General features: G+C 41.3%; 1 protein-coding gene across 12 annotated transcripts; it reads left to right on the plus strand.

The window, feature by feature from the left end:
• Positions 1-75: 75 nt before the first annotated feature.
• On the plus strand, positions 76-25,943 carry LOC119741115 (fibrillin-2-like). Of its 12 annotated transcripts, XM_038216794.1 has the most exons (36): positions 79-392; positions 1,436-1,636; positions 2,734-3,102; positions 3,384-3,782; positions 4,223-4,339; positions 5,003-5,401; positions 5,842-5,958; positions 6,581-6,709; positions 7,106-7,225; positions 7,607-7,720; positions 8,175-8,309; positions 9,288-9,401; positions 9,874-9,996; positions 10,179-10,304; positions 10,647-10,802; positions 11,185-11,307; positions 12,286-12,411; positions 13,760-13,894; positions 14,060-14,173; positions 14,626-14,760; positions 15,725-15,838; positions 16,306-16,428; positions 16,611-16,736; positions 17,076-17,231; positions 17,621-17,743; positions 18,708-18,833; positions 19,824-19,916; positions 20,363-20,473; positions 21,351-21,545; positions 22,150-22,374; positions 22,836-22,969; positions 23,490-23,592; positions 23,691-23,879; positions 24,019-24,102; positions 24,462-24,641; positions 25,577-25,943. In XM_038216794.1, the coding sequence occupies exons 1-36, from the start codon at positions 314-316 to the stop codon at positions 25,645-25,647; spliced, it is 5,484 nt and encodes a 1,827-aa protein (XP_038072722.1). In that variant the 5' UTR covers positions 79-313; the 3' UTR covers positions 25,648-25,943. The 12 variants fall into 12 exon arrangements, with proteins under 12 accessions (XP_038072726.1, XP_038072722.1, XP_038072724.1 ...); XM_038216795.1 differs by lacking the exon at positions 18,708-18,833 and having other exon boundaries at positions 81-392; XM_038216800.1 differs by lacking the exons at positions 4,223-4,339; positions 5,003-5,401 and having other exon boundaries at positions 81-392.
• The last annotated feature ends 1,083 nt before the right edge of the window (positions 25,944-27,026 follow it).

The following is a 27,026-nucleotide window of genomic DNA, read 5'->3' on the forward strand; positions in this document are numbered from 1 at the left end:
ACGCCTACACGAGCACTCGTGCTGCTGCCCTTGTAGTGATCCCTTGTTTCCGGTGGTCTCTCACTCTGGTAAAGTTCCGGGTTTGCTGGCATGTCACTTTGCCAACATACCGTAACAGCCCATAGCATGCACAAAGTGCAAGCTGGTGTGTTTTCGGTATTTCCTCCTTGTCACCACTGTAAGGCTTGTGCTCTTGGCTTGTGGCGTCGCATACTGATCCACTCCAGTCTGAAGAACTGTTTAGAGAGAGAGGTTTTTTTCACGAGAGGATATTTCTAAACTGTGTGGATACTCGTGGAACTGAGGGTTAAGGATGGCGTGGCGTGGTTGTCTTGTGATGTGGGTCGCTGTCTGCCTCGTAACACGGCTCCGATTGGTCACAGCACAGAACGGTAAGCAATTGGCTCATACTGTCTTCTTCCCTTATCTTGTAAGCATTGTGTATGCGCTACATATTGTGTTGTTCGACTCAGTGGCACATCTGAGTGGTGGCGCCTTGAAGTGGGATGGAGGGGGCGGTGGGGATGGGCTGCTTCACCTTTTAAGGAACATGTTTTTCAGCAGCAGGTATTTGCTGCCAACCTGTATCATCTATGGTTTTAATTACTCAGTCACCCTTATAAGAATCTGACCATTGTTAATAAGCTTTAAAGATTGGGCTTTTTGCCTAGTTGCCGTATACAAGCGACCTGCGCGCAAGATTAGTGAGGTTACTATATCGTGTACCTCGCGGTAATGTCTTCTCAGTGTGATCACCCGATTAGTCTTTATACATGTAACAACAACAGAGTACGAATTTATCGGTGGAAAAAAAATGTATTGGAGCAAAGTGACTTTTCTAGGGACACACACCTACTCATCTCTCCGATGTCAGCATGCACCCGCATGCAAAAGGCTCGACGCTTTGCTTGAACAAACCATGTTTTTAACATCTCTATCCATGTGTTCGTCTAACCGGTTGTCTATTTTGTTGTTTGCATTGTGTATTAGCCCTGGTGGACTCCCTTTCCTCCCTACGTTACGGAGGGATTGCAATGAAGACTTCGTCCAACCTGGGCTACATTGTGTATGAATGTTTTGCCAGTGAATGCCCACACAAAATCATTATAATACTGGCCATAGTATTAAGGGTATATGCATTATAGATGAGGAGGAATACACCGGAACACTTTAGTGTAAATCTTATTTTTTTATTTATTTATTTATTTCTGATCATTTATCAGGGTAGCCTGTTCACACATAATGTGGTCTTCCACGGGACCCTGAGAATATAATTATAAATGTTAATTCATTAGTATCAGCACTGAAACATAGAATCAGCACTGAAACATTTTCGTCAATCACAAGCCGCGCGCATCACACATTTTTTTCTGCAAACATTTTGTTTTTTAGAAATTTTATTTTGTGGCATATTTTTTTTGTTTTTACTCATCAGACCGAATTGATTCTGGGGAGAATGACAGACCCCCATGCGACCAGCCGCCCGGCATCGAGAACGGCAGCTATGAGGCCTACAACCACGGCGCATCCGTCTCGTACTCGTGTGACGAGGGGTACCAGATGTACACGTTCGGTAGTCGCGAAAGGCACTGCCAGGAGAATGGGAGATGGAGCGGTAGCACACCGGTCTGCTCGGGTAAGAAATCTCGTCAACGTCGGTACATGCTTAAAAATAATTTGTTTTGACCACCACCGGAAAAATAGCTAACTTCAGCTATATAATCGGCTGGGTGCAAGTTTGATTATTATCTTGTCAATACCACGAGTATGAGAGAAATGTCAAAAATAGGTTACACGGTGAAAATATGTCCCATTTTTTTAGAAGGTCCGTACAGATTCGACCCAGATTCGGGTCAAGTTTGGATATTGACTTGACATTTTCTTTATGTTAAAAAGTTACACTTCTCCAAGCCACTTTTCCTTGCCATTTAAACGCGACCCAGAAAAGTTTCATTTTGACATGATAATTGTCCTTTTGATAAAGAAAATTCAGTTTGACACCAAAGAATGGTTTATTTATTATACCCAGAGGAGTGCAAGGTCAAATCTGATCCTGATTTAGGGACTAATCTTACATGGGACTTAAGCGAGTGCACCTGCTTTCATTGTATCATCAGTTCGCTGGCATTTATTTTATCCAAACAAAAATCAATATTATAAATTTATGCAAAGTTTAACATCTTGTTTTGAGATGAGCGATAACTAAACCCAGTACACCTGTTGGTTCCATTTTACTTCCTGGTGTTACATTTTTGCACGGGTATGTGGTTAAGTGCTCATAAAGGGAAAGCGACATGAATGGATCACACTCAGGGCTGTTGACTTTTCGTCAAATTAACCACTTGCCCACCTAAAATATAGTTGCCAGTAGGCCTCAGTTTTGCCTTGGGGCCGGTTTCATGGAGGCGTTAAGCATAGAAATTGCGAAGCACAGAATATAATTATGTTCAGCTGACACAGGTTACCATACCAGCCATTCTTTTCAATTATTACACGATGTGACTATACAATCCAAGCTGATTCATGTTTTATCGCATAAATTGCTAAGCAGTATGTTATCTTTAACCATGCGCCCGAATTTGTGGGATAAAATTAACAAAGACTTTTTCAATACCTTTTGTATCACTTCATTGATTTTTTTTCGTCAAACTTTCACCACCAAACTTACAAAATTGTTAACAAAACAAAGTCGATGTGAAATGATTTGAAATCTCTCCTGTTCTTGGTAATCAGCTGGGGGATGTTCGGAAGACGACGCACCCGTTGTACCATTCTCCTCGGTGAGTCGATACAACGGAGGAACGGTCCGTTGGCACCGCTGCCACACCGGGTTTGAGCCCCAGGGCCCCGGGTCCACGGTGACCTACTGCGACGGTACACGCTGGCGCAACCAGCTATCGCAGTGTGTGCGAGCGGTGCGAGCGGTGCGATCGACTGCGACGTGCGGGCTGGCACCCCGGATCGAGAACGCACGAGTGACGCAAGGCGCAGGCGGACTGGTTACCTACACGTGCGCACAGGGCTACAAGGCGAGACTTGGTGTTGGGAGCATACGATGCGGTGCGGATGGGCAGTGGATCGGATCACCTTCAGTGTGCATACGTAAGTCAAATGGAAGAAAACATTTAAATAAATCTGGAAATAGCTTATCTCCTCCCTGCCAGCCCCCCCCCCCCCAAAAAAAACCCAAGTGGTCTCTTACTCTCCTTATATTAAGATTTTGTGGTTTGGTTCAGCTCTCATTCTTAACTGCCAGTGTTATTAACAGATTTTTCACTGTATCGGATCGGACACAAGGTCATTCATCCTGGCACATACATCAAAGATGAATTTTCGTTGACTTAATTCAGAAATGAAGAGTCATTTTTTTCTTCTCAACACAGGCCAGGGTTGTCAAGTTCCGAGGACTACAGCTGTTCAGGACGGCATCATCAACATCAAGCATGAAGGAGCAATGCTGAAGATCGGGTGCCGGTCTGGGTACGAGATAAGGGGTTCCTCGGTGCTCTTCTGCAACGGCCGGGTGTGGAACGGGACATTACCAACCTGTCAGTTGCAGAGCGGCGGCTATCCTGCTACGGTACTGGAAGGCGATCGCTGTGGTACTGCACCCAGAGTAGAGAATGCTAACCCCCCTGTGTATGTAAATAAATATGATGCGTCCAGGACCTTCTTTTACGCTATCACTTACAGATGTCACCATGGCTTTACCTTGTACCCATCCAACTATGCAGTGTACTGCTCTGCTGGCAGCGTTGTTGGAACACCACCAAATTGCCTATGTAAGTACCCTACGTTCTTTTGATGAATGCTGCAGATGTTTACAACTCACCGTCACAACAGAAATGGCTGCTTTATAAGATTCGAACTGGCTAGCCGACCTGGGTAAGCTGGTGGTATAGAGTGGTGAACACATTATCTGAACTAGTATGCAGGAAGTCCTGGGTTTGAGCCGAGCAAGCTTAGCAAAGAAAATACAGTGCTTACAAGCATTGCGTCGGAGAAGGGCAAATCCTACCACTACAAATTAGTTCCCTGATAGTCAACACAAAAAGTCCCTCAAAAGCCATTCAAATAAATTAAATATTAAGAGTAATTGGAAAAAATGTACAGACTATGCCGTCTAGTTCCAAACAACACCGCAGAACAAGTAAAAACAAAAAACCACAACATACCTAATGAGATGAAGAATGTCCCTTTCTCTCGTGCCTATTTGCTACAGCCACTTGTGGTTATCAAAATGGCGGCTGCCAACAGATATGCAGGAACGGAGCTGACGGCGCAATTTGCTCGTGCCGGGACGGGTACAAACTAGCTTCAGACGGCAAGACATGCCAAGGTACACAACTGTTAACTTTCCCACCATTTTGGGGTTTTTACAGTCATTCTATTGTTGAATAAAACATTGATGGATTTCTTTCTTAATACATACATGCAATCAGATTGGCAAAATGTGTCTCTGGCCCAGCTATACGACGATGGTAACCATGCGACTGCATAAGCTTAGAGGTTTGTTACCGGAAACTGATCAAAGCCCTTGCCGATATCTCTGACTACTGGTTGAAATCTCAGGATGCTTATACAAATGAAATTGGTGCACAGAAAAAAAAGTTCTTACCTAGTCAATCAAAAGTCAATCAAAAGTTAGTCACAAGTCAACGAAAAATTCATCTTTGATGTATGTGCCAGGATAAATAACCTTGTGTCCGATCCGATGCAGTGTAAAATGAAAGAAAACATTTAAATAAATCTGGAAATAGCTTATCTCCTCTCTGCCAGCCCCCCCCCCCCCCCCCAAAAAAAACCCAAGTGGTCTCTTACTCTCCTTATATTAAGATTTTGTGGTCGGGTTCAGCTCTCATTCTTAACTGCCAGTGTTATTAACAGATTTTTCACTGCATCGGATCGGACACAAGGTTATTCATCCTGGCACATACATCAAAGATGAATTTTCGTTGACTTAATTCAGAAATGAAGAGTCATTTTTTTCTTCTCAACACAGGCCAGGGTTGTCAAGTTCCGAGGAATACAGCTGTTCAGAACGGCATCATCAACATCAAGAATGCAGGAGCGATGCTGAAGATCGAGTGCCGGTCTGGGTACAAGATAAGGGGTTCCTCGGTGCTCTTCTGCAACGGCCTGGTGTGGAACGGGACATTACCAACCTGTCAGTTGCAGAGCGGCGGCTATCCTGCTACGGTACTGGAAGGCGATCGCTGTGGTACTGCACCCAGAGTAGAGAATGCTAACCCCCCTGTGTATGTAAATAAATATGATGCGTCCAGGACCTTCTTTTACGCTATCACTTACAGATGTCACCATGGCTTTACCTTGTACCCAGCCAACTATGCAGTGTACTGCTCTGCTGGCAGCGTTGTTGGAACACCACCAAATTGCCTATGTAAGTACCCTACGTTCTTTTGATAAATGCTGCAGATGTTTACAACTCACCGTCACAACAGAAATGGCTGCTTTATAAGATTCGAACCGGCTAGCCGACCCGGGTAAGCTGGTGGTATAGAGTGGTGAACACATTATCTGAACTAGTATGCAGGAAGTCCTGGGTTTGAGCCGAGCAAGCTTAGCAAAGAAAATACAGTGCTTACAAGCATTGCGTCGGAGAAGGGCAAATCCTACCACTACAAATTAGTTCCCTGATAGTCAACACAAAAAGTCCCTCAAAAGCCATTCAAATAAATTAAATATTAAGAGTAATTGGAAAAAATGTACAGACTATGCCGTCTAGTTCCAAACAACACCGCAGAACAAGTAAAAACAAAAAACCACAACATACCCAATGAGATGAAGAATGTCCCTTTCTCTCGTGCCTATTTGCTACAGCCACTTGTGGTAATAGAAATGGCGGCTGCCAACAGATATGCAGGAACGGACCTCACGGCGCAATTTGCTCGTGCCGGGACGGGTACAAACTAGCTTCAGACGGCAAGACATGCCAAGGTACACAACTGTTAACTTTCCCACCATTTTTGGGGTTTTACAGTCATTCTATAGTTAACTTTGACTTTGCTGAATAAAACATTGATGGATTTCTTTCTTAATACATACATGCAATCAGATTGGCAAAATGTGTCTCTGGCCCAGCTATACGACGATGGTAACCATGCGACTGCATAAGCTTAGAGGTTTGTTACCGGAAACTGATCAAAGCCCTTGCCGATATCTCTGACTACTGGTTGAAATCTCAGGATGCTTATACAAATGAAATTGGTGCACAGAAAGAAAAAAAAGTTCTTACCTAGTCAATCAAAAGTCAATCAAAAGTTAGTCACAAGTCAATCACAAGTCAGGTTTATACATGAATAATGACAAAATAATGACTTTTTTTCTGGGACATAACAGACTGAATAACTTGTAGGTCAGTTTGACTTTTATTGACTCGTGGGGATTTCACAGGAGTCTTGTTTACGAATCTGAAGACAAAAACCAACGTGTCCAGATTACACGCATACACAGAGGAATTATTATCCTTCCTCCATGAGGCGATACAGTGGATTTGTACATCACACAAACGAGATAGCTTTGAACTATTGTTGTTTGTGTCGATCGGTCTTCCCTCTAGATTTCAACGAGTGTTCAACTAACGTTGGCAGAGGACCCTGTCAGCACATATGTTACAACTCCCCGGGAAGTTTTGTTTGCTATTGTCACTCAGGCTTCAATTTGGCGCCCGACAAAACCTCTTGTATACGTGAGTTATTATGATAATAATCTTGTCTGTCTGATGTCTCATTCATTCATTCATTCATTCATTCATTCATTCATTCATTCATTCATTCATTCATTCATTCATTCATTCATTAATACAAAACATTTATTTCAGTAAGGCTAAAAGCCATGCCAGAGCAAACAAACAAAGCAATTTATAAACATGAGTGGACAAACAAGAAATAAAGACAAGAATTAAAATTATCTGAATTCTCTGCTGAGTGTAAATGAATTGAAGTGTGCCTGCCTAACTTGGAGTGAAAAGAAGAAGAGAAAAAGTTAATTTATTTTGAGGTTAATTGGTTGATTACTTTCTGTATTCACAATTCATTGTATCAGTAAGCATTGTGATTACCATTGTGCATATTGTCTTATTCAGAGAACCAAGGTAGGTGTAACTGTGGCGAACACGGTGAGTGCGTGTACGCATGGGGTGTTGCTCGAAGGTGTCGATGTATTGCGGGATACAAGGCAAGCACGGATGGCTTCCACTGTCTTGGTAAGTTTCTACGAAATTGAACCCGACCCAACCCGACCCAACCCAACCTAACCCAACCCAACCCAACCCAAGGAGATTAACAGACTAAAGAAATGCACATGTGCTCAGGGGTACAGGCCCAGCTCCGATGGCACTGAGTGTGATGGTAAGTTTCATTTCCAAGGTTTCTCAAGGAGCAGCAAAAGAACTCAAGGCTGCATTAAAGAGTAAGTCAATGTAGCTTCACTGCATTTATAGAAATGTTCGAGACAGAGCAACCTAATTTAGGCTTTGCTAGAGTTGTATAATTACAGAAATAAGTAGAAATAAGTTAGTAAAACGTCTCGACAAAACCAATTGCTGACCCAATGTTACCAGCTCTCATTGATGTATTTAATCTAGTAATGCCATGCAGTTGCGGCGCTGGCACCAACACTTGCTCCCAGCCCGATGGCCAGAAAATCTGCACCTGTCTTCAGGGCTACAGACCCGCTGTTGATGGGACAAGCTGTGTCGGTAAGTTAACGCAGGATTATAGGGGTTACGGATGTCAGATGACAGCATAGAATTATTGCAAGCCAATTTTAAGCTTTCGTGAACAATTCTCGATTTCCCATTATTCCTAAAGGTTCAGCCCTAAATAATTGGCCAGTTATGTACGTAACTAGGTCTGCTAATATTTTTGCAATATTAGATACTTGCTCGGTCCTCCTAACTATTAAAAATAGTGCTGTCTTTTTTGCTCACTTCGGTATCGCATGACGATGAAACAACCTTTTTTTTGGGTCCATTCTTTTGCCTGTTTCCCTGTACCTTTTATGCTCTAATCCTACTGTCTCCTCCTATAAGGGTGACTTATTGTCCACTTCCCTTTTCTTTATTCCTCTTTTGTCCAGTTGGTGAACCCAAGCCCTTCCTCTCCATTTTTTTCTTAATCCACAACTCTGATTATCTCTGATTTTCCCAACAGACGTCGATGAGTGTCAAGAGAGCAGGAATAGTCTAGCCGACTGCCAGGCGGCGTGTTATAATACCCAGGGCTCCTACAGCTGCTCTTGCCCACAGAGGTGGCTTCGTCTCGCCGCTGATGAACGTTCCTGCGAAGGTAATTTACGGGAAAAGTCTTTTGCTTCACCGTTGTATGGGTATACTTGTATTTGGAAACTGGAGACACCCAATTAATACAGAGTTTTCAGAAAATAGGCCTACATCCACTCGCTCGTAGCAAATAAAATACGTTGATTGAATCTTCGATTGATGAAGCAATAATAAATCCTACAAACACAAAAACCAGTCTATTTTTTAAAAATTCCTTTGGCGGTTCTTTGTCATCTTTCTGTCTAGCAAAATGATGACTCGTTTAGTATTAAACAATAAATCCTACACAAAACGATTCATTTTGTTTCTAAAATTCTTTTGGCGGTTGTTTGTCATCTTTCTGTCTGTCAAAGTGATGACTCAATTCTTGGTGTTGGGTTCTTCTTGCAATCATTTGAAGATAAAAGATTAGATAATGGCTGATAAGTACGAAAAGTTCTATTTTACCGTGCATGTATAATTTGCTCCATATTTCCTCGTATTATTTAATGTTATTGTTATGTAATGTCTTTGACCGCTGTTGTCTGTATGTTGGTCAGTCTGTCATTGGTTATTGTTGTGTTTCATATTTGTCTACTGGTTGTCTGTTTTTATTCAAATTCCTTGAAATCATTTTCTTTCCAGATTCGCATTTAAGTATAGGCATGTATCTATTAGCTTTGGCTTTTTAAAACCACGCCTCCGTCCTAATACAACTTGTTACCGTTCGCATAATGCCTTTGCTTTGCTTTTGATGAAAATAAATGTTACTGAAAAAAATTCCATGTAGGCCTAGCTATAGTTGCTTGTGGTATGCCTTACAAAAATCCATAATCCATTTTCGAAATTTCTTGATACTGCTTTTCTATCGTCCTTGTGTCGAATAACTAATTACTCGATACCTGGTTGGTATTCTTGTTTCAACGATTTCGAGGGAAAAAAGATAAGTTTAAAGTTGAGTTAAACAGTGACGACAAGTTTTGAAAGACAATTGTTCTTTTGGTAGAAATCCCATGCAGTTGCGGACGATACTCCACTTCCTGCTCCCAACCCGACGGCGTCAAGATATGTACCTGCGCTGACGGCTATAAGCCCGCTCCCAACGGTGCTAGTTGCGTCGGTAAGTTGGGACTTCAAAATTAACAATCAGCCATGAGGCTTTCTAGTTGGGGTTTCTTTAGACGCATAACTACCTGACTGCTGGGCTTACTGTTTCTTTTTTTTTTGATGGTATTTTTTTCTCACGTATAAGTTATGCTCGGCTAATTGGATGGTAATAAAAGTAGTAAATGCTATGTTTTGTGTGTAAAACTTCATGAGGAACAATTTTGAATGTTGTTAAATGTAATGTAATTTCATAGTCGTTTCTCCGAAAACGTATAAGAATTTGAAGAGCCAAAACTCGTCGAAATTAGGCACACTTTTAAAAACGGCCATTTACATGCTACATTGAAAATTGCGATTTTTGTTTCGTCAAAAAGTAACTTTATAATCGTACATCTTTTTGTCTGTCCGCTTATAGGCATGATAATTTCCTTTTCTGTAACTAATCATTTTCACTGATTTGTGTCATTTGAAATCGTGATTTGCAGATCGCAACGAGTGTGTGGAGTCTAATATCTGCCAGGGACAGTGCACCAATACGTGGGGTTCCTATAACTGTAGATGTACAGAGTCTGGGTACCGACTCGCCGCTGACCGTCACAGCTGTGAAGGTGACCGTTATTTATCCATATTTGAATTGAAGTCAAAAAGAAATACGCTTAACATTGAAAACGAAATTGCTAAATGGCACTTAATAGGCCGAAGTCTACTTTCAGATGTGATGTTCATCAATCTCAGGCCAAAATTTGTCGTTCTAATAAACTTTTTCGATTTTGTTTCATTTTCTGTGCAGACATTGACGAGTGTCAGAATTCCAGGTCACATGACTGCCAACACGCATGCGTGAATGTCCCCGGTACCTATCGCTGCGACTGTCCACCTGGCAACATCCTGATGCCTGATGGGAGATCGTGTCAAGGTAAGCACGCCCTCATAGGTCAAAGGTCAATAGACAATTCCATTTTCTTTTTCCAATTCATCGCGGCAATTTTCATTTATTCATCATTGCCAATCCCTTAAGTTTAAGTACATGTATACCATGCAAAAATGGAAAACACTGAATCATCAAGAGACACAGCCAAAAACGAATTGAAGATAGTTCGATACTGATTTCTTCTTATACTGAAATCTACACTACTTTGTCAAACTTGTTATGATCCACAGTTCAATGTATTCAAACTGGTGCCCTTAATACAATCCATGGTACTGAATAATTGCAAACTATTGACAAGATCTATTTGCTGCCTTCAACCCGATTCAGAATGCAGGCCCAACTCGTACCGCAACGCCACCGCCAATGAGTGTCTGGAGTGCCCGGCCCATTCGCGAACCATCGGCAGGGGCAAGGCTTCGATCCGGGACTGCCTGTGCTCGCCCGGCTACACCGGAGACTACACTTCTGATATACCCTGCAAAGGTAAAAAAGAAAAACAAAATTACTCTTAAAAAAAAAATATTTCCAGAGTTCTGACATACTATTCCCTTATTCAGTTTCCCTCTGTTTTGAAAACTTGCCTATTCCCCTTTTAAAGAGGTAGAATAGCCAGTGTTACTGTCCTCTGATTTTGTTTAAAATCAATCGTAGATTTATTAAATCAAATCAGTGATATTCCTACTGTTTTTCGTTATCTAAATCTCAGTTATTTGCCGCAATTTCAAATATCAGTCATCATGCATGTAAAATAAACCTTTTGCCAAACCCTCTAGATACAAACACGCAAGCTGAAACAGTTTTAACACCTCTCTCCCAAAGAGCTGTTGAATCATCCTAACTTTTGAGTTTCTCCCTTTCGATTGAGATATTAACGAATGTGAGCAGGACAACGGAAAATGCAAGCAGCACTGCATCAACACTCCGGGCAGCTTCTACTGCGCATGCCCGAACGGCTACATGCTGATGGACGATGGATCGACGTGCCAAGGTGACTGCATTATTTTGTTTAATTAAGTTTTATGTTTTTTTATTAAAATGAAAATACTGACGGTGGTGACGCAGCTTATGTTAATGTTCATGATGATGAACTTGATGTTGATGATGCTAGTGACAAAGTCGGTGACATTGACAGAAGCGAAGGATGTGGCAAGGACCATAAGAATGACATTTGACAGTGCTGAGAACAAAGCGCTGTGGTGTTCCATTCGAACTTTCCTGACGAGGAACCTGGTGCTTTGGTGCTTGTGTCCTTGGGCAAGGCACTTTAGTACAATTGCCTCTCTTCACTTAGGAGTATAAATGGGTACATGTGAAGGCAGAGACAGAATATTCTGATCTTGAGCTGCTGCAACAAAATGGCCTCATGGCCTGATGAACAGGGGTAAAAGTTGTAAAGTGCTTTGAGACCTTTTGTATTATGGATTTTAAGCACCACATTACAACCGCACGTAGGACCGTCGGGAGACACTTTAGAGTCATTAGTTATACCTTTAGGAGACGTGGAGTTAGGGAGACATTTCAATGTCTCCTTAATGCCCCAACCCCAATTTAGAGGCAAACTTTTAATATCGTAAATAGGCTAGATCGATTGCCCGTGGTCCAGTTAGTAAAAATACGAACATTCGTGCAGTAGGATAAGGTAAAATTGGGGTTAGGGGTCAATAAAGTTGGAAAAAAAATGTGTGCACAGTTCAGTGGGAATGTCTTTCTAGTGACCCATTATCGGTAATAATTATTATTTTTACATAATTACAAAATGTGTTATTATTACTTACAGTGACAATGAAGATGGTCAGTCAGTTACTGTACAATGATTATTTTGACAGTTGTGATGCTGATGAAAACATTAAAGACGACAATCGCGACAATTGACATCGATGAAAAATTTAGCCATGCATGTACTCGTAATGAAGCTGTTTAAGAAAGAAATCAGCTTATACTCGTATCAATGGTACCTGGTTTTCAGACCACAACGAATGTTCTCAGAGTAATGGCGGCTGCCAGCACCAGTGCTTCAACACAGGGGGTAGCTTCGTCTGTGACTGTAACGATGGTCATACCGTGGATCCCTCGGATCCCTACCTCTGTGCCGGTGAGCATCTGATCGTTCGATCATACCAATTCTGAGTTTGAGTTTTATTTGCAACACCACAATGATGTTCAAATGAAATTGAATGACGTAAATATGTGGCTCCCTGGACGCCTATTTATTAATGGGAAACAAATCCACCAAGTGGATGTTGAAGTGAAATAAAATAATGATCAGCCACTGTAAGCTATAATAATTATAGGGATCCAGTACAACACTGTTTCCATTACCAAAACTTAATATTAGTCTGGATAATGATTCTAAATTTGTCAAACAACAAAACTTGTTAAAGCGTTTCATTTTCGTGAATTAAAGACCAAAACACTTTCAAATCAAAGGGGGTGTACCCATGGGGTGTTGCTCAAAGGTGTCGATGTTTTGCGGGATACAGGGCAAGCACGGATGGCTTCCACTGTCTTGGTAAGTTTCTACGAAATTGAACCCAACCCGACCCAACCCAACCCAACCTCGTCCCCAGTGCTTACTTTATTTCCAACCGCGTTTCCAATAGTAAACCCTGGATAGGAAACTTTATTCCTGTATCCTGATTGGATACCGCAATTGGCTAGTAATGGATTTTTATCGTGTACTTGGTGCTATATATTCACAACGTGCAGTACGTGTTTTCGCGATCATTCGTCCACGCCTTCTCGAAAATATTAATTTCCTTTCCAATTTTAATATTAATTTCCTTTCCTTTTAATATTAATTTCCTTTCCAATTTGCTTATATTAATATGAAGTATGATACTGCATGTTGTCTTGATAAGACAACATGCAGTGTTTTCGTAACTCACGCCGCCGGCTCGCGCTGCTACGAATTGACTCTGTTTTTAGCCCAGACACCGCATACAAAAACAAGCGCTAATGTGTAACGCATATCCAGGCACCAGACTGTTGCCTATTTGCATACGTGTGCAAAAATCTTGCACATGCAAATGATCCAATGCCAGGGTGAGAGAACAGGTAGTGGTGGGCGCGTACTGCTCGACACCCTGGGGACGAGGTTGAACCCAACCCGACCCAACCCAACCTAACCCGACCCGACCCGACCCAACCAGATCAAACCCATCCCAACCTAACCCGACCCAAGGAGATTAACAGACTAAAGAAATGCACATGTGCTCAGGGGTACAGGCCCAGCTCCGATGGCACTGAGTGCAATGGTAAGTTTCATTTCCAAGGTTTCTCAAGGAGCAGCAAAAGAACTCAAGGCTGCATTAAAGTTTAAGTCAATGTAGCTTCACTGCTGTTTTCGTCAATCATCTTATGTCTTCCAAGACATGACCCTTGTATTGTTTAAAGTAACAAGCTATGAAAACTGATGTTTTAAATCTCTGATTTCCCAACAGACATTGATGAGTGCCGAGAGAGCGGGGACGGTCTAGCCGACTGCGAGGCAGCGTGTCGTAATACACTGGGTTCCTACTATTGCCTATGCCCACAGGAGTGGCTCCGTCTCGCAGCAGACAAACGGACCTGCGAAGGTACTTTTGGTTAAAAAAAAAAACATTTTATAGAAATGTTCAAGACAGAGCAACCAAATTTAGGCTTTGCTAGAGTTGTATAATTAGAAATAAGTTAGTAAAACGTCTCAGCAAAACCAATTGCTGACCCAATGCTACTGGCTCTTATTGATGTATTTGATGTAGTAATGCCATGCAGTTGCGGCGCTGGCACCGACACTTGCTCCCAGCCCGACGGCCAGAAAATCTGCGCCTGTCTTCAGGGCTACAGACCCGCTGTTGATGGGACAAGCTGTGTCGGTAAGTTAACGCAGGATTATAGGGGTGACGGATGTCAGATGACAGCTTAGAATTATTGCAAGCCAATTTTAAGCTTTCGTGAACAATTCTCGATTTCCCATTATTCCTAAGGGTTCAGCCCTAAATAATTGGCCAGTTATGTACGTAACTAGGTCTGCTAATATTTTTGCAATTTTAGATACTTGCTCGGTCCTCCTAACTATTAAAAATAGTGCTGTCTTTTTTGCTCACTTCGGTATCGCATGACGATGAAACAACCTTTTTTGGGTCCATTCTTTTGCCTGTTTCCCTGTACCTTTTATGCTCTAATCCTACTGTCTCCTCCTATTAGGGTGACTTATTGTCCACCTCCATTTTCCTGATTCCTCTTTTGTCCGGTTGGTGAACCCAAGCCCTTCCTCTCCATTTTTTTCTTAATCCAAAACTCTGATTATCTCTAATTTTCCCAACAGACATCGATGAGTGTCAAGAGAGCGGGAATAGTCTAGCCGACTGCCAGGCGGCGTGTTATAATACCCAGGGCTCCTACAGCTGCTCTTGCCCACAGAGGTGGCTTCGTCTCGCCGCTGATGAACGTTCCTGCGAAGGTAATTTACGGGAAAAGTCTTTTGCTTCACCCTTGTATGGGTATACTTGTATTTGGAAACTGGAGACACCCAATTAATACAGAGTTTTCAGAAAATAGGCGTACATCCACTCGCTCGTAGCAAATAAAATACGTTGATTGAATCTTCGATTGATGAAGCAATAATAAATTCTACAAACACAAAAACCAGTCTATTTTTTAAAAATTCCTTTGGCGGTTCTTTGTCATCTTTCTGTCTAGCAAAATGATGACTCGTTTAGTATTAAACAATAAATCCTACACAAAACGATTCATTCTGTTTCTGAAATTCTTTTGGCGGTTGTTTGTCATCTTTCTGTCTGTCAAAGTGATGACTCAATTCTTGGTGTTGAGTTCTTCTTGCAATCATTTGAAGATAAAAGATTAGATAATGGCTGATAAGTACGAAAAGTTCTATTTTACCGTGCATGTATAATTTGCTCCATATTTCCTCGTATTATTTATTTAGTGTTATTGTTATGTAATGTCTTTGACCAGTCTGTCATTGGTCATTGGTCAGTCTGTCATTGGTTATTGTTGTGTTTCATATCTGTCTATTGGTTGTCTGTTTTTCTTCAAATTCTTTGAAATAGTTTTCTTTCCAGATTTGCATTTAAGTATAGGCTTTTTAAACCATGCCTCCGTCATAATACAACTTGTTACTGTTCGCATAATGCCTTTGCTGTGCTTTTGATGGAAATAAACGTTACTGAAAAAAATGCCATGTAGGCCTAGCTATAGTTGCTTGTGGTATGCACTACAAAAATCCATAATCCATTTTCGAAATTTCTTGATACTGCTTTTCTATCGTCCTTGTGTCGAATAACTAATTACTCGATACCTGGTTGGTATTGGTTGGTTTCAACGATTTCGAGGAAAAAAAGATAAGTTTAAAGTTGAGTTAAACAGTGACGACAAGTTTTGAAAGACAATTGTTCTTTTGGTAGAAATCCCATGCAGTTGCGGACGATACTCCACTTCCTGCTCCCAACCCGACGGCGTCAAGATATGTACCTGCGCTGACGGCTATAAGCCCGCTCCCAACGGTGCCAGTTGCATCGGTAAGATGGGACTTCAAAATTAACATCAGCCATGAGGCTTTCTAGTTGGGGTTTCTTTAGAGGCATAACTACCTAACTGCTGGGCTTACTGTTCCTTTTTTTTATGGTATTTTTTTCTCACGTTAAAGTTATGCTCGGCTAATTGGATGGTAATAAAAGTAGTAAATGCTATGTTTTGTGTGTAAAACTTCACGAGGAACAATTTTGAATGTTGTAAAGTAATGTAATTTCATAGTCGTTTCTCCGAAAACGTATAAGAAATTGAAGATCCAAAACTCGTCGAAATTAGGCACACTTTTAAAAATGGCCGTTTTACATGCTACATTGAAAATTGCGATTTTTGTTTCGTCAAAAAGTAACTTTATAATCGAACATCTTTTTGTCTGTCCGCTTATAGGCATGATAATTTCCTTTTCTGAAACTAATCATTTTCACTGATTTGTGTCATTTGAAACCGTGATTTGCAGATCGCAACGAGTGTGTGGAGTCTAATATCTGCCAGGGACAGTGCACCAATACGTGGGGCTCCTATAACTGTAGATGTACAGAGTCTGGGTACCGACTCGCCGCTGACCGTCACAGCTGTGAAGGTGACCGTTATTTATCCATATTTGAATTGAAGTCAAAAAGAAATACGCTTAACATTGAAAACGAAATTGCTAAATGGCACTTAATGGGCCGAAGTCTACTTTCAGATGTGATGTTCATCAATCTCAGGCCAAAATTTGTAGTTCTATTAAACTTTTTCGATTTTGTTTCATTTTTTGTGCAGATATTGACGAGTGTCAGAATTCCAGGTCACATGACTGCCAACACGCATGCGTGAATGTCCCTGGCACCTATCGCTGCGACTGTCCACCTGGCAACATCCTGATGCCTGATGGGAGATCGTGTCAAGGTAAGCACGCCCTCATCGGTCAAAGGTCAATGGACAATTCCATTTTCTTTTTCCAATTCATCGCGGCAGTATTCATTTATTCATCATTGCCAATCCCTTAAGTTTAAGAACATGTATACCGTGCAAAAATGGAAAACACTGAATGATCAAGAGACACAGCCAAAACGAATTGAAGATAGTTTGATACTGATTTCTTATGGTTGAAATCTACACTACTTTGTCAAACTTCTTATGATCCACAGTTCAATGTATTCAAACTGGTGCCCTTAATACAATCCATGGTTCCTGATAATTGCAAACTATTGACAAGATCTATTTGCTGCCTTCGACCCGATTCAGAATGCAGGCCCAACTCGTACCGCAGCGCCACCGCCAACGAGTGTCTGGAGTGCCCGGCCCATTCGCGAACCGTCGGCAGGGGCAAGGCTTCGATCCGGGACTGCCTGTGCTCGCCTGGCTACACCGGAGACTACACTCGTGATATACCCTGCAAAGGTAAAAAAAGAAAAACCAAAATTACTCTTCAAAAAAAAATACTTCCAGAGTTCTGACATACTATTCCATTATTCAGTTTCCCTCTGTTTTGAAACTTGCCTATTCCCCTTTTAAAGAGGTAGAATAGCCAGTGTTACTGTCCTCTGATTTTGTTTAAAATCAATCGTAGATTTATTAAATCAAATCAGTGATATTCCTACTGTTTTTCGTTATCTAGATCTCAGTTATTTGCCGCAATTTCAAATATCAGTCATCATACATGTAAAATAAACCTTTTGCCAAACCCTCTAGATACAAACACGTAAGCTGAAACAGTTTTAACACCTCTCTCCCAAAGAGCTGTTGAATCATCCTAACTTTTGAGTTTCTCCCTAACTCTTTCGATTGAGATATTGACGAATGTGAGCAGGACAACGGGGGATGCAAGCAGCACTGCATCAACACTCCGGGCAGCTTCTACTGCGCATGCCCGAACGGCTACATGCTGATGGACGATGGATCGACGTGCCAAGGTGACTGCATTATTTTGTCAATTAAGTTTTATGGGTTTTTTTTAAAATGAAAATGGTGACGGTGGTGACGCCACTTATGTTAATGTTCATGATGATGAACTTGATGTTGATGATGCTAGTGACAAAGTCGGTGACATTGACAGAAGCGAAGGATGTGGCAAGGACCATAAGAATGACATTGACAGTGCTGAGAACAAAGCGCTGTGGTGTTCCATTCAAACTTTCCTGACGAGGAACCTGGTGCTTGTGTCCTTGGGCAAGGCACTTTACTACAATTGCCTCTCTCCACTTAGGAGTATAAATGGGTACCTGTGAAGTTAAAGACAGAATATTCTGACCTCGAGCTGCTGCAACAAAATGGCCTCTTGGCCTGATGAACAGGGGTAAAAGTTGTAAAGTGCTTTGAGACCTTTTCTATAATGGATTATAAGCACCACATTACAACCTCACGTAGGACCGTCGGGAGACACTTTAGAGTCATAAGTTATACCTTTGGGAGACATGTGGAGTTAGGGAGACATTTCAATGTCTCCTTAATGCCCCAACCCCAATTTAGAGGCAAACTTTTAATATCGCAAATAGGCTAGATCGATTGCCCGTGGTCCAGTTAGTAAAAATACGAACATTCGTGCAGTAGGATAAGGTAAAATTGGGGTTAGGGGTCAATAAAGTTGGAAAACAAATGTGTGCACAAGTCAGTGTCTTTTTAGTGACCCATTATCAGTAATAATTATTATTTTTACATTATTACAAAATGTGTTATTATTACTTACAGTGACAATTAAGATGGTCAGTCAGTTACTGTACAATGATTATTTTGACAGTTGTGATGCTGATGAAAACATTAAAGACGACAATCGCGACAATTGACATCGATGAAAAATTTAGCCATGCATGTACTTGTAATGAAGCTGTTTAAGAAAGAAATAAGCTTACACTCGTATCAATGGTACCTGGTTTTCAGACCACGACGAATGTTCTCAGAGTAATGGCGGCTGCCAGCACCAGTGCTTCAACACGGAGGGTAGCTTCGTCTGTGACTGTAGCGATGGTTATACCGTGGATCCCTCTGATCCCTACCTCTGTGCCGGTGAGCATCTGATCGTTCGATCAGACCAATTCTGAGTTTGAGTTTTATTTGCAACACCACCATGATATTCAAATGAAATTGAATGACGTAAATATGTGGCTCCCTGGACGCCTATTTATTAATGGGAAACAAATCCACCAAGTGGATGTTGAAGTGAAATGAAATAATGATCAGCCACTTCAAGCTATAATAATTATAGGGATCCAGTACAACACTGTTTCCATTACCAAAACTTAGTATTAGTCTGGATAATGATTCTAAATTTGTCAAACAACAAAACTTGTTAAAGCGTTTCATTTTCGTGAATTAAAGACCAAAACACTTTCAAATCAAAGGGGGTATGAAAGTCGATGAATACAGTTGCCATTAATGTTCACCTTGATCTTGAAAATAGGAATACAGGAAAAGGCTTTTCAGTTTATATTTTGAGTTTTTTTCGCTCATTTTTTTGGTAGACGTAAACGAGTGCGAGACGGACATTCACAAAGTTGTTTCTATATTGAACCACTTGCTGCATGGTTTACCGCACTGTATTAATTTTACACTGGCAACTTCATCTTGTCGTATACCATGTGCCCCGCCCATCCCGTTCGTAAGTGTGAGGTCATTTGAACTTAAACCACGCCCACTACACACGGAGCAGCATTTGAAATCACTGGAACCGGAAGTAGTGCACAGTGGCGAGTTTAGCCAATGGGTGCAAGTAATCGGCTGTGCGTGCGCGTATATGACGCAGTTACAGTACGAACTGGATAAAATACTTAACTGTGTCCTGTGCCCGCCCCTGATGTTTCGACCAATCACAGCCGTGATTGTGTAACCGAATGTTGCCCACTTGCAAAGTGGGCGTGGCCTATTGCCACATCGCGTATTAGTCAATAGGCATGAAACTCAACCAACTCATCTTAATAAAGACATCCAATTCCATTAACTCATTTTACAACTTGTTTCCATTCCCCCAACACTTTATTCACATTTATTATTTTCCAGCTGTGACGTGCAGTCCATTGGTCCTGTCGGAAAACATGAATGTGTCCCCTAGAGACCATTGTCTTGGTACCCACGCCACCAATCAGATCATAGGTATGGAATCGATGCAAAATCGTATTTTAAAAAAATACAAAAACTTATTTAATGTATTGCAACTTGGTTTAATTTTTGGGGGGTTAAAATCAACGATCTGTGCAGGCTGGTAGTGCTTTCACTTTTATTTGACATTTATTGGATAAATTATCATTTCATTTGTTTTTTGATTTGTTTATTTCTTCATAAGGGCTGTGTTGCTTTCGTTTACAAGTTTGTTGCAATAAAAAGGCTAAAATGAAAGAAATATAAGCCCTCAATATAAATTTTAAAAACTTCATTAAATGATGTTATTAAAAACAGAAAGTAAATTTTAAAACAGTTCTGCAAAATGTGAAGCAAAAAAACAGAAATTAATCCAATTCCCTTGTCATAGTATTTTTGAGTTAAATATATCAGTCCAACTTGCTGAGAAGATCAAGCGTGTATTTGATCGTTTGCTGTAGTTGGAACCACGTGCCGACTCGGCTGTAAGAACGGTTACGAGCTGCAAGGAAACGCCAGAAAGACCTGCCAGAATACCGGTCGGTGGTCGGGCGAGCCAGTAGCCTGCAATCGTAAGTCTAACATGTTTCATGAATTTATCACCGGGGATTTTCCACTAAGCCGTAGACGTGAACTTGCGTTTTGCAGTAATGTTCTACACCCGGCGTTCATTAATGGTCATCTTTGGTCGATATTGTACACACTTCAAAGTGGGCAATTGCTGCTGAACTTGTTGCCCAGCGTTGGCCACTTTTGGCCAAAATCTCTTTACAAAAACTGTTAACGTACTCAAATTAACAAGTTATTTAAGTATATGTTATTCTGTTGGCCGGTTGTTATAAAACTACCCAACATCATTTCATACAAGCAGATTTACAGTGTATGGTCACCCTAATGTGAGCAACTTTTCACAGAATGGTAAAATTTCATTTTGGAAAACATTGAAACGCATGTGGCCGATCAGAGCCACCTTATTTGCAGTGATCTCTATTTTTCAAGTAATACAAGTAATTTCACACCATTTGCCGGTTGTTAGAAAAATATACCCAACGTTATTTCAAACCAGCTGGTTGAAAGTGTATGGTCGCCCTAATTTGACCAACATTAACGGCATGATTCAATTTCGTATCCTGAAAATAAATGAAACGTATGTGGCCGAAAGTCATAAAAAAAATCGACTTAAGGTGAGAAACTGGCATCGTTGTTTTTAATACCCATATTCAGATACAGATTAATTCTCATGTAATGAACTCATGTAACTTGTCATCGTGATGACTTTGAATTGTGTACATATTAATCTTGGAGGACTATTCAAAAACAAAAGGACACTGAGGTGTGGGAATCTGTACACACATGCGCAGATCACACGGAGGCAACATTCTCACGGGAGTAATATTATCACGACACACGTGAAAGAGTCTAATAATGCCTCCTTGTGATGCTGTGTAGCTGTACGTTGTCCGGGGCTACAGCATCCCGATCACGGCCTGGTGAGTCCGCCATCGTGCCTGCAGGACGGCGAGATCGAGTTCAGCGGCATCTGCGCCTACTCCTGCGATGAAGGCTACACGCTGATTGGCTCTTCCTTGACGAATTGCCAGGCATGCGGGGAATGGTCCAATGAGAAGCCGTCTTGCAGTGAGGGTGAGACTTTCCCATTTCCAAAACGTCGGTTTTTTCGGCTTCATCTCAGAATTCAGACTGATCATTTAGAATTTTGCCCAAATTAAATGGAAATACTGTGAAATTTGACACAAACGTCTCAATACAAGGGTCCATTGCTGTCTTGTTCCCCGACGATGGGAAGAAAAAGAGAGTGACCAGTGTCGAATGTACCAGACTGTTTGGGAGTATGATACTTTATAACGGGGTATTATTGGAAAATGGGTTATCAGAAAATCAGAAAATGTAATTAGGCCGATTAGTTTGTAATGTGCGCATTCCACACAATGAATGTAGTTCAATTCCCAAATGTAGGGAACCTTACATTTTCGCATAATTATTCAATTTGTAATAAAAGGCACTTGGTTATCGTAAGTCATCCCAAGTCATCGCAAGTCATTACAAGCCAACCACTAGCGTGTCCAAAGTCAAATCAGACAAGGCCTACATGTATTCGAATAGATTGTGACAAACACATTATTTTTGTGGCTTGACTTGTGACCTGATGTTGTGATTGACTTAGATTGTGATTGTCCGTTTCCACAACTTTGCCTTTTCACTCTTTTCTCTTTTGTAATGACCATAGTTTCCGAGGTAACTTGCCCACGGGACGTGTCCGTAGTGCTGGAGCCAGGCGAATCACACGCCGTAGTCGACCTGCCCAAGCCGGTGCACACCTTAGACCGTCTGGAGGCCAGCGTACCAGCCGTCGGTCACCCGTTCCCTGCCGGTAGGACCACGGTCACCTACACGGCCTGGAGCAACTCCACGGAATCTTTGGCCACGTGCTCTTTGACCGTTATCGTCACAGGTATGAGTCGTATCCTCTCTGTTGATATTTGCAAGGTTTGCAACATTGCTAATGTTGCTAGCATTATGATTTTGGAGTGATCCCTGGCTACTTGGCATATGAGGGTTATGGCTTCTGACAAGCACCCTTGAACAAGGATCTTGACAAACTGGGCAAGTGCCAACATAGGGCTGGATTGATCCGTTAGTAGAGCTCAGGTACGGTGTTAGGGAGGTCGCAGGTTCAAACCCCCCTCCAGTCAATTTCATAATTTTACGACAGGGTCTAATTTTAATGGCAGTTGCCCAGCATTACAAGGCCAAAAGTATTTGAAATGTTAAGGGCTACTTGAATAAAGAAAATAATAGTATAGATAGGAACAAGTGATGCTTGCTGCGCTCCTGTACCCCAGTCAAAATCGGCAGGGGGAGTTCAGTTTATCGGTGTCATTTTGTTTTCCATTTCATCTTTGACATCTTCAGATGAGGAACCTCCAGTCTTCGAGTTCTGCCCGGAGTCCTTCACCGTGAACACCCAGGAGCAGTACCCAGAGATCGAGTGGGAGCCCCCGGTGGCCACCGACAACGTCGCGGTGGTGGGGAACAACACCTGGATCGTGAGTCGACACATTTTCAAACCTCATATGCAAACACACATTCTGTGCCAAAATAGTCCTTTCGGTCAAAATAAATAAAGTGACTGTTTTCAACAGTTAAGAATTCCCAGCCTACATGAAGCAGGATTGACTGGCCGGGACTGTTTAAGTAACTTGATACAGCTATGCTTTGACTGCGGATGAGTGATAATAAAACAGCTGTGATCCACAACTTGCCTGCTTTGTCTGTTGACCCAGTTTGACTAGTCACAGTGCTTGCTTGACATAATTGTGATCCGACTGCTGGTGACTAGCCTTGGTTAAAAGTATGGCAGGGCAAGTGGAAGTGAATGTTGACTTAACTTGTTTGCATTTAGCATTGGGGGGGGGGGGGGTTCTGGTGATGAATTTGGATGGATAAAAAATGGAATTTAGAGAAATCCATTTGTATTAAAACAAAACTGAGCAAACATTTACAAAACTTGGGGAACTGCAACGAATCACTCACTCGTTGGACCTTGTTCTCTTGCTTGTCGTGTAGTCACCGGAAGGCCGTTTCACGTGGGGCACGTACACCTTCCTGACAGACGTCCGTGATGCGGCAGGCAATTCAGCCACCTGCAAGTTCAGCATATCCATCCAGAGTACGTATTATATTTGTGTATTTTATTTCATTCTATTAATTTTGTTTTAATTCCAATTTCACGTTCTGTTTTAAATTCTTCTTCCTCTCTACAAACAGCCGTCGTGTGCGGCAAACCGAACGGCCCGCTGAACGGGGAGAGCGGCTGCTCTGATTGGATGTTTGGCAAGATCTGTGAGCCCCGCTGCAACCAATCATATTACTTCTTTGACGGACCCCCGGAAAACGTGTACCTGTGCGGCTTCTTTGGCGTGTGGTGGCCTTCGCGGGAGGTACCAGACTGCAGTCGTAAGTATTACCGATGCAATACATGTATTAAATCAATATCAAAACACCAGTTTTGCAATTAAAATGTGTATGAATTATTTCAATTTAACATTCATTTCAAATAAGATAATGTCAATATGCTATTTTCCTGACTTAATAGCTTACAGTTACCTCGGCAACCAGACAACTTGCCCGACTGGTACTGAGTTGAAGTCGTTCACAGTGCTTGAAGACCCTGTGTGCAGTAAGTAACATTGTATTTTCATTTCATTGTTTAATTTTACTGAAGTGCAACGATTCGCAAAATTTGCTTCAAAATGGTACACTTCTGTAGCTCCTTTCATAAGCACATGTCAGGACCAACGGATATTAAAACTCATAATCACCAATTACTGAAGTACATGTAATAGGTAAAGCAGACACCGAAGTCACAGGCCAGTAATACCATACGAATTTATACTGCTGTGATATATATTTTTTTTGTTTAAATGACAAATTTTAGTTAAGTAAAAAAAATGTTACAGTCAAGTCCATCGAAGTATACCAGGACATGTATCAAGGAGCAAAAGCATTAAATCTCCACCAAAATGTGTTTCTCAACAGTTGCTTGCCCTCGTGGTATGTACTACTCGGCCGCAGCGGGCTCGATGCCCTCGTGTCTGCCGTGTGCCATGGGGACCTATCAGGGGGGATTCGGTCAGGAGTCCTGCGTGTCCTGTCCGGCCGGTCAAACCACCGCCACGGAAGCCGCCATAAGCAGCAGCGAATGCTTCCTAATTGAAGGTAATGATGACAAAGCCTCTTCAGCGGACTACACCAATGCCTTATCAAAAGTTGTAAAGGATTGTTCGAACCCTCGGTATCTGGTATCATAAGCATTTTCTCATTCGTGAGTTTTGTCCTTCACAACTTTGACAGGTTTTGATTTTTCTAGTTATTTAGCCTTGTCAGATCGCTTCGTTCCTCATTCAAAATGTTGACATCTTTCAATTATTTAAACAGAAGATGCCCCTTTTTAGTTTATATATACATTTTTAAAAATAGTTTCGATGAGGTGCAGGGGTGAGTCAAGTAGGTGCTCTGCTTTTGTGCACACGACCGATTCTAGTCTGAAACAATTGGGGACAAACAGCCATGTTTACGTACTGACATTCTAGTACCACTCTAGTATAAAAGAACCCTTCTATTTACATATATATGGTTTCCCGGCTATTTTAAACGTTTCTCATTCGAATTTACCGATTCTTATATTCAAATTCATCCCGCAACATCGATTTAGTGCACTTTTAATGTTTAATTTCGTCTTTTGTTAGACAATTTCAAATTCAGTTCAAGCAAATTTAAATAATGAGCACACGTTTTGTCCCGGAGTATTCGATTTCGTTTTGTCTATGCCAAACTGTGTTATTCGGAAATCAAGTTCGTCTAATTGATATATATAAGCTCGATCTCTGAATGCTGCCATTCAGCAACAGCTTAGACGTATTTGATCTGTAACGACTAATATTCTCGACCCGGTGACTAAAGAGGGTGACCAAATTTTAAAATTGGATGGTAAATGACTATTGGTTTTGTTAAAAGCGTGTTAAATTATTCTCGCCGGACGAAATTGAATGTTAGAGTTGGTGAATAAGTTTGAATGATTTTTATAAATAGCCGGGATAAACCTATGTTAACATTCACAGTATCACTAATGACATCTATTTTTGTCGTTTCAGAAGTGACAGTGGCAACGACCACGACCCAACCAGCTGGCCCGGTCCAGTTGAACGAGCATGGTGTGAGCTAGCTTTCAGAGCCTCCCATCGTCACGATGGATCTTGCCAACTCTAAGAAACTCCAACATTATCATAGCTTAAAACACATTGTGTCAATTTTATGTTACACAGAAAATAAACTTCCATTAACAATAAAAGTATATGAAGTTACAGGTTTACGTATGTACTTAAATACTTTTATGTAATAATAACGATTTTGTTAATAATAAGTAAGTTTAACCAACAGTACAACTACATGTTTCTTTTTTAAATATGCCATATATGTGGATTCTGATAGAGGAAGACATGCTCTATCAAGTCATTTCAATTGCGTTGATTTTCGGAATGATACATTAGTACATAAATTGGGTCAAAGGTCACGATAACATATTAAAGGTCACATGACCTACTTTTCACAAAATTTAATTTTGACAAATGAGTTGATTTGAGCATGCAATATAATTATTTTAATACCAAATTCACTTATATTCGATGAAAATTGACATGGTTTTGACATACTTCTACCAAAAGGGTGGTATTTTACTCTAAAAATGTCCGTTTCTTGTGGTTTCTGCCCAGACCACATGGTAGGTTAGTCTATGTAATAGACGCTCGTTGAAGACGGCTCGCTCCGTAGAACGGGTGATACTCAGACTAATGGTAGGTCGGATCGGGCTAAAAATTGGTGTGCATTCATTGCTCATCAGGACCTACAAGCACAGCAATTTTTATCAAAATCGGAAGACATGAGGTAAAAAAGTGCGTTGGTCTGACATGGAATGACCCAAATGCGAGGTATTGGGACAACAACTAGATCTTTTTCAGGAGGCGGCAGTGGTTTACAGTATTATATGTGACCGAAAGATCCACAAAAATAGCTCCACGTATTTGTCGTTTTGAAACCCATCTTCAGCGTGTTGTGCCAGATTAAGAGTTGGCTTGTTGTTGACTTGCAATGTCGCAATCCAGGTTGCTGACGGATAAGGGATTTTTTCAGGAATGGGACAAGCCTGTTTAGGACCAGGCACTCGAACATGAACAAAAACAGTATGGGTTCCTGTCTGGACCATGTTACCTGTGGCCTCCAAGTGAACTAGTTAATGTGGCTTCAAGAATCAAAGTGTATGCGGCGCAAGACGTGCATGCAACACCTTGAGAATTAGGGCGAGCACTTTTAAACTGTAAACTTTGTGAGTGATGACATTTATTCTCACATAATATGACTGGCATAATACTTCCCACTGTATTTTCGGTGACTGCAGTACATATCAACAGTATTCTGTAGTAGATTTTATCTTCAGGTTGACTATTTTGTGAGTATAACTAAAATCATCTTTGTCTCTTCTGAATAAAAGAGTTGTTTTTTCTGACCTTGAAAATGTATGTTATGACACCTAGACTGTGATTTGAT

The sequence above is a fragment of the Patiria miniata genome, unplaced genomic scaffold (assembly GCF_015706575.1).
Source record: "Patiria miniata isolate m_02_andy unplaced genomic scaffold, ASM1570657v1 HiC_scaffold_5, whole genome shotgun sequence".
Taxonomy (NCBI): Eukaryota; Metazoa; Echinodermata; class Asteroidea; order Valvatida; family Asterinidae; genus Patiria; species Patiria miniata.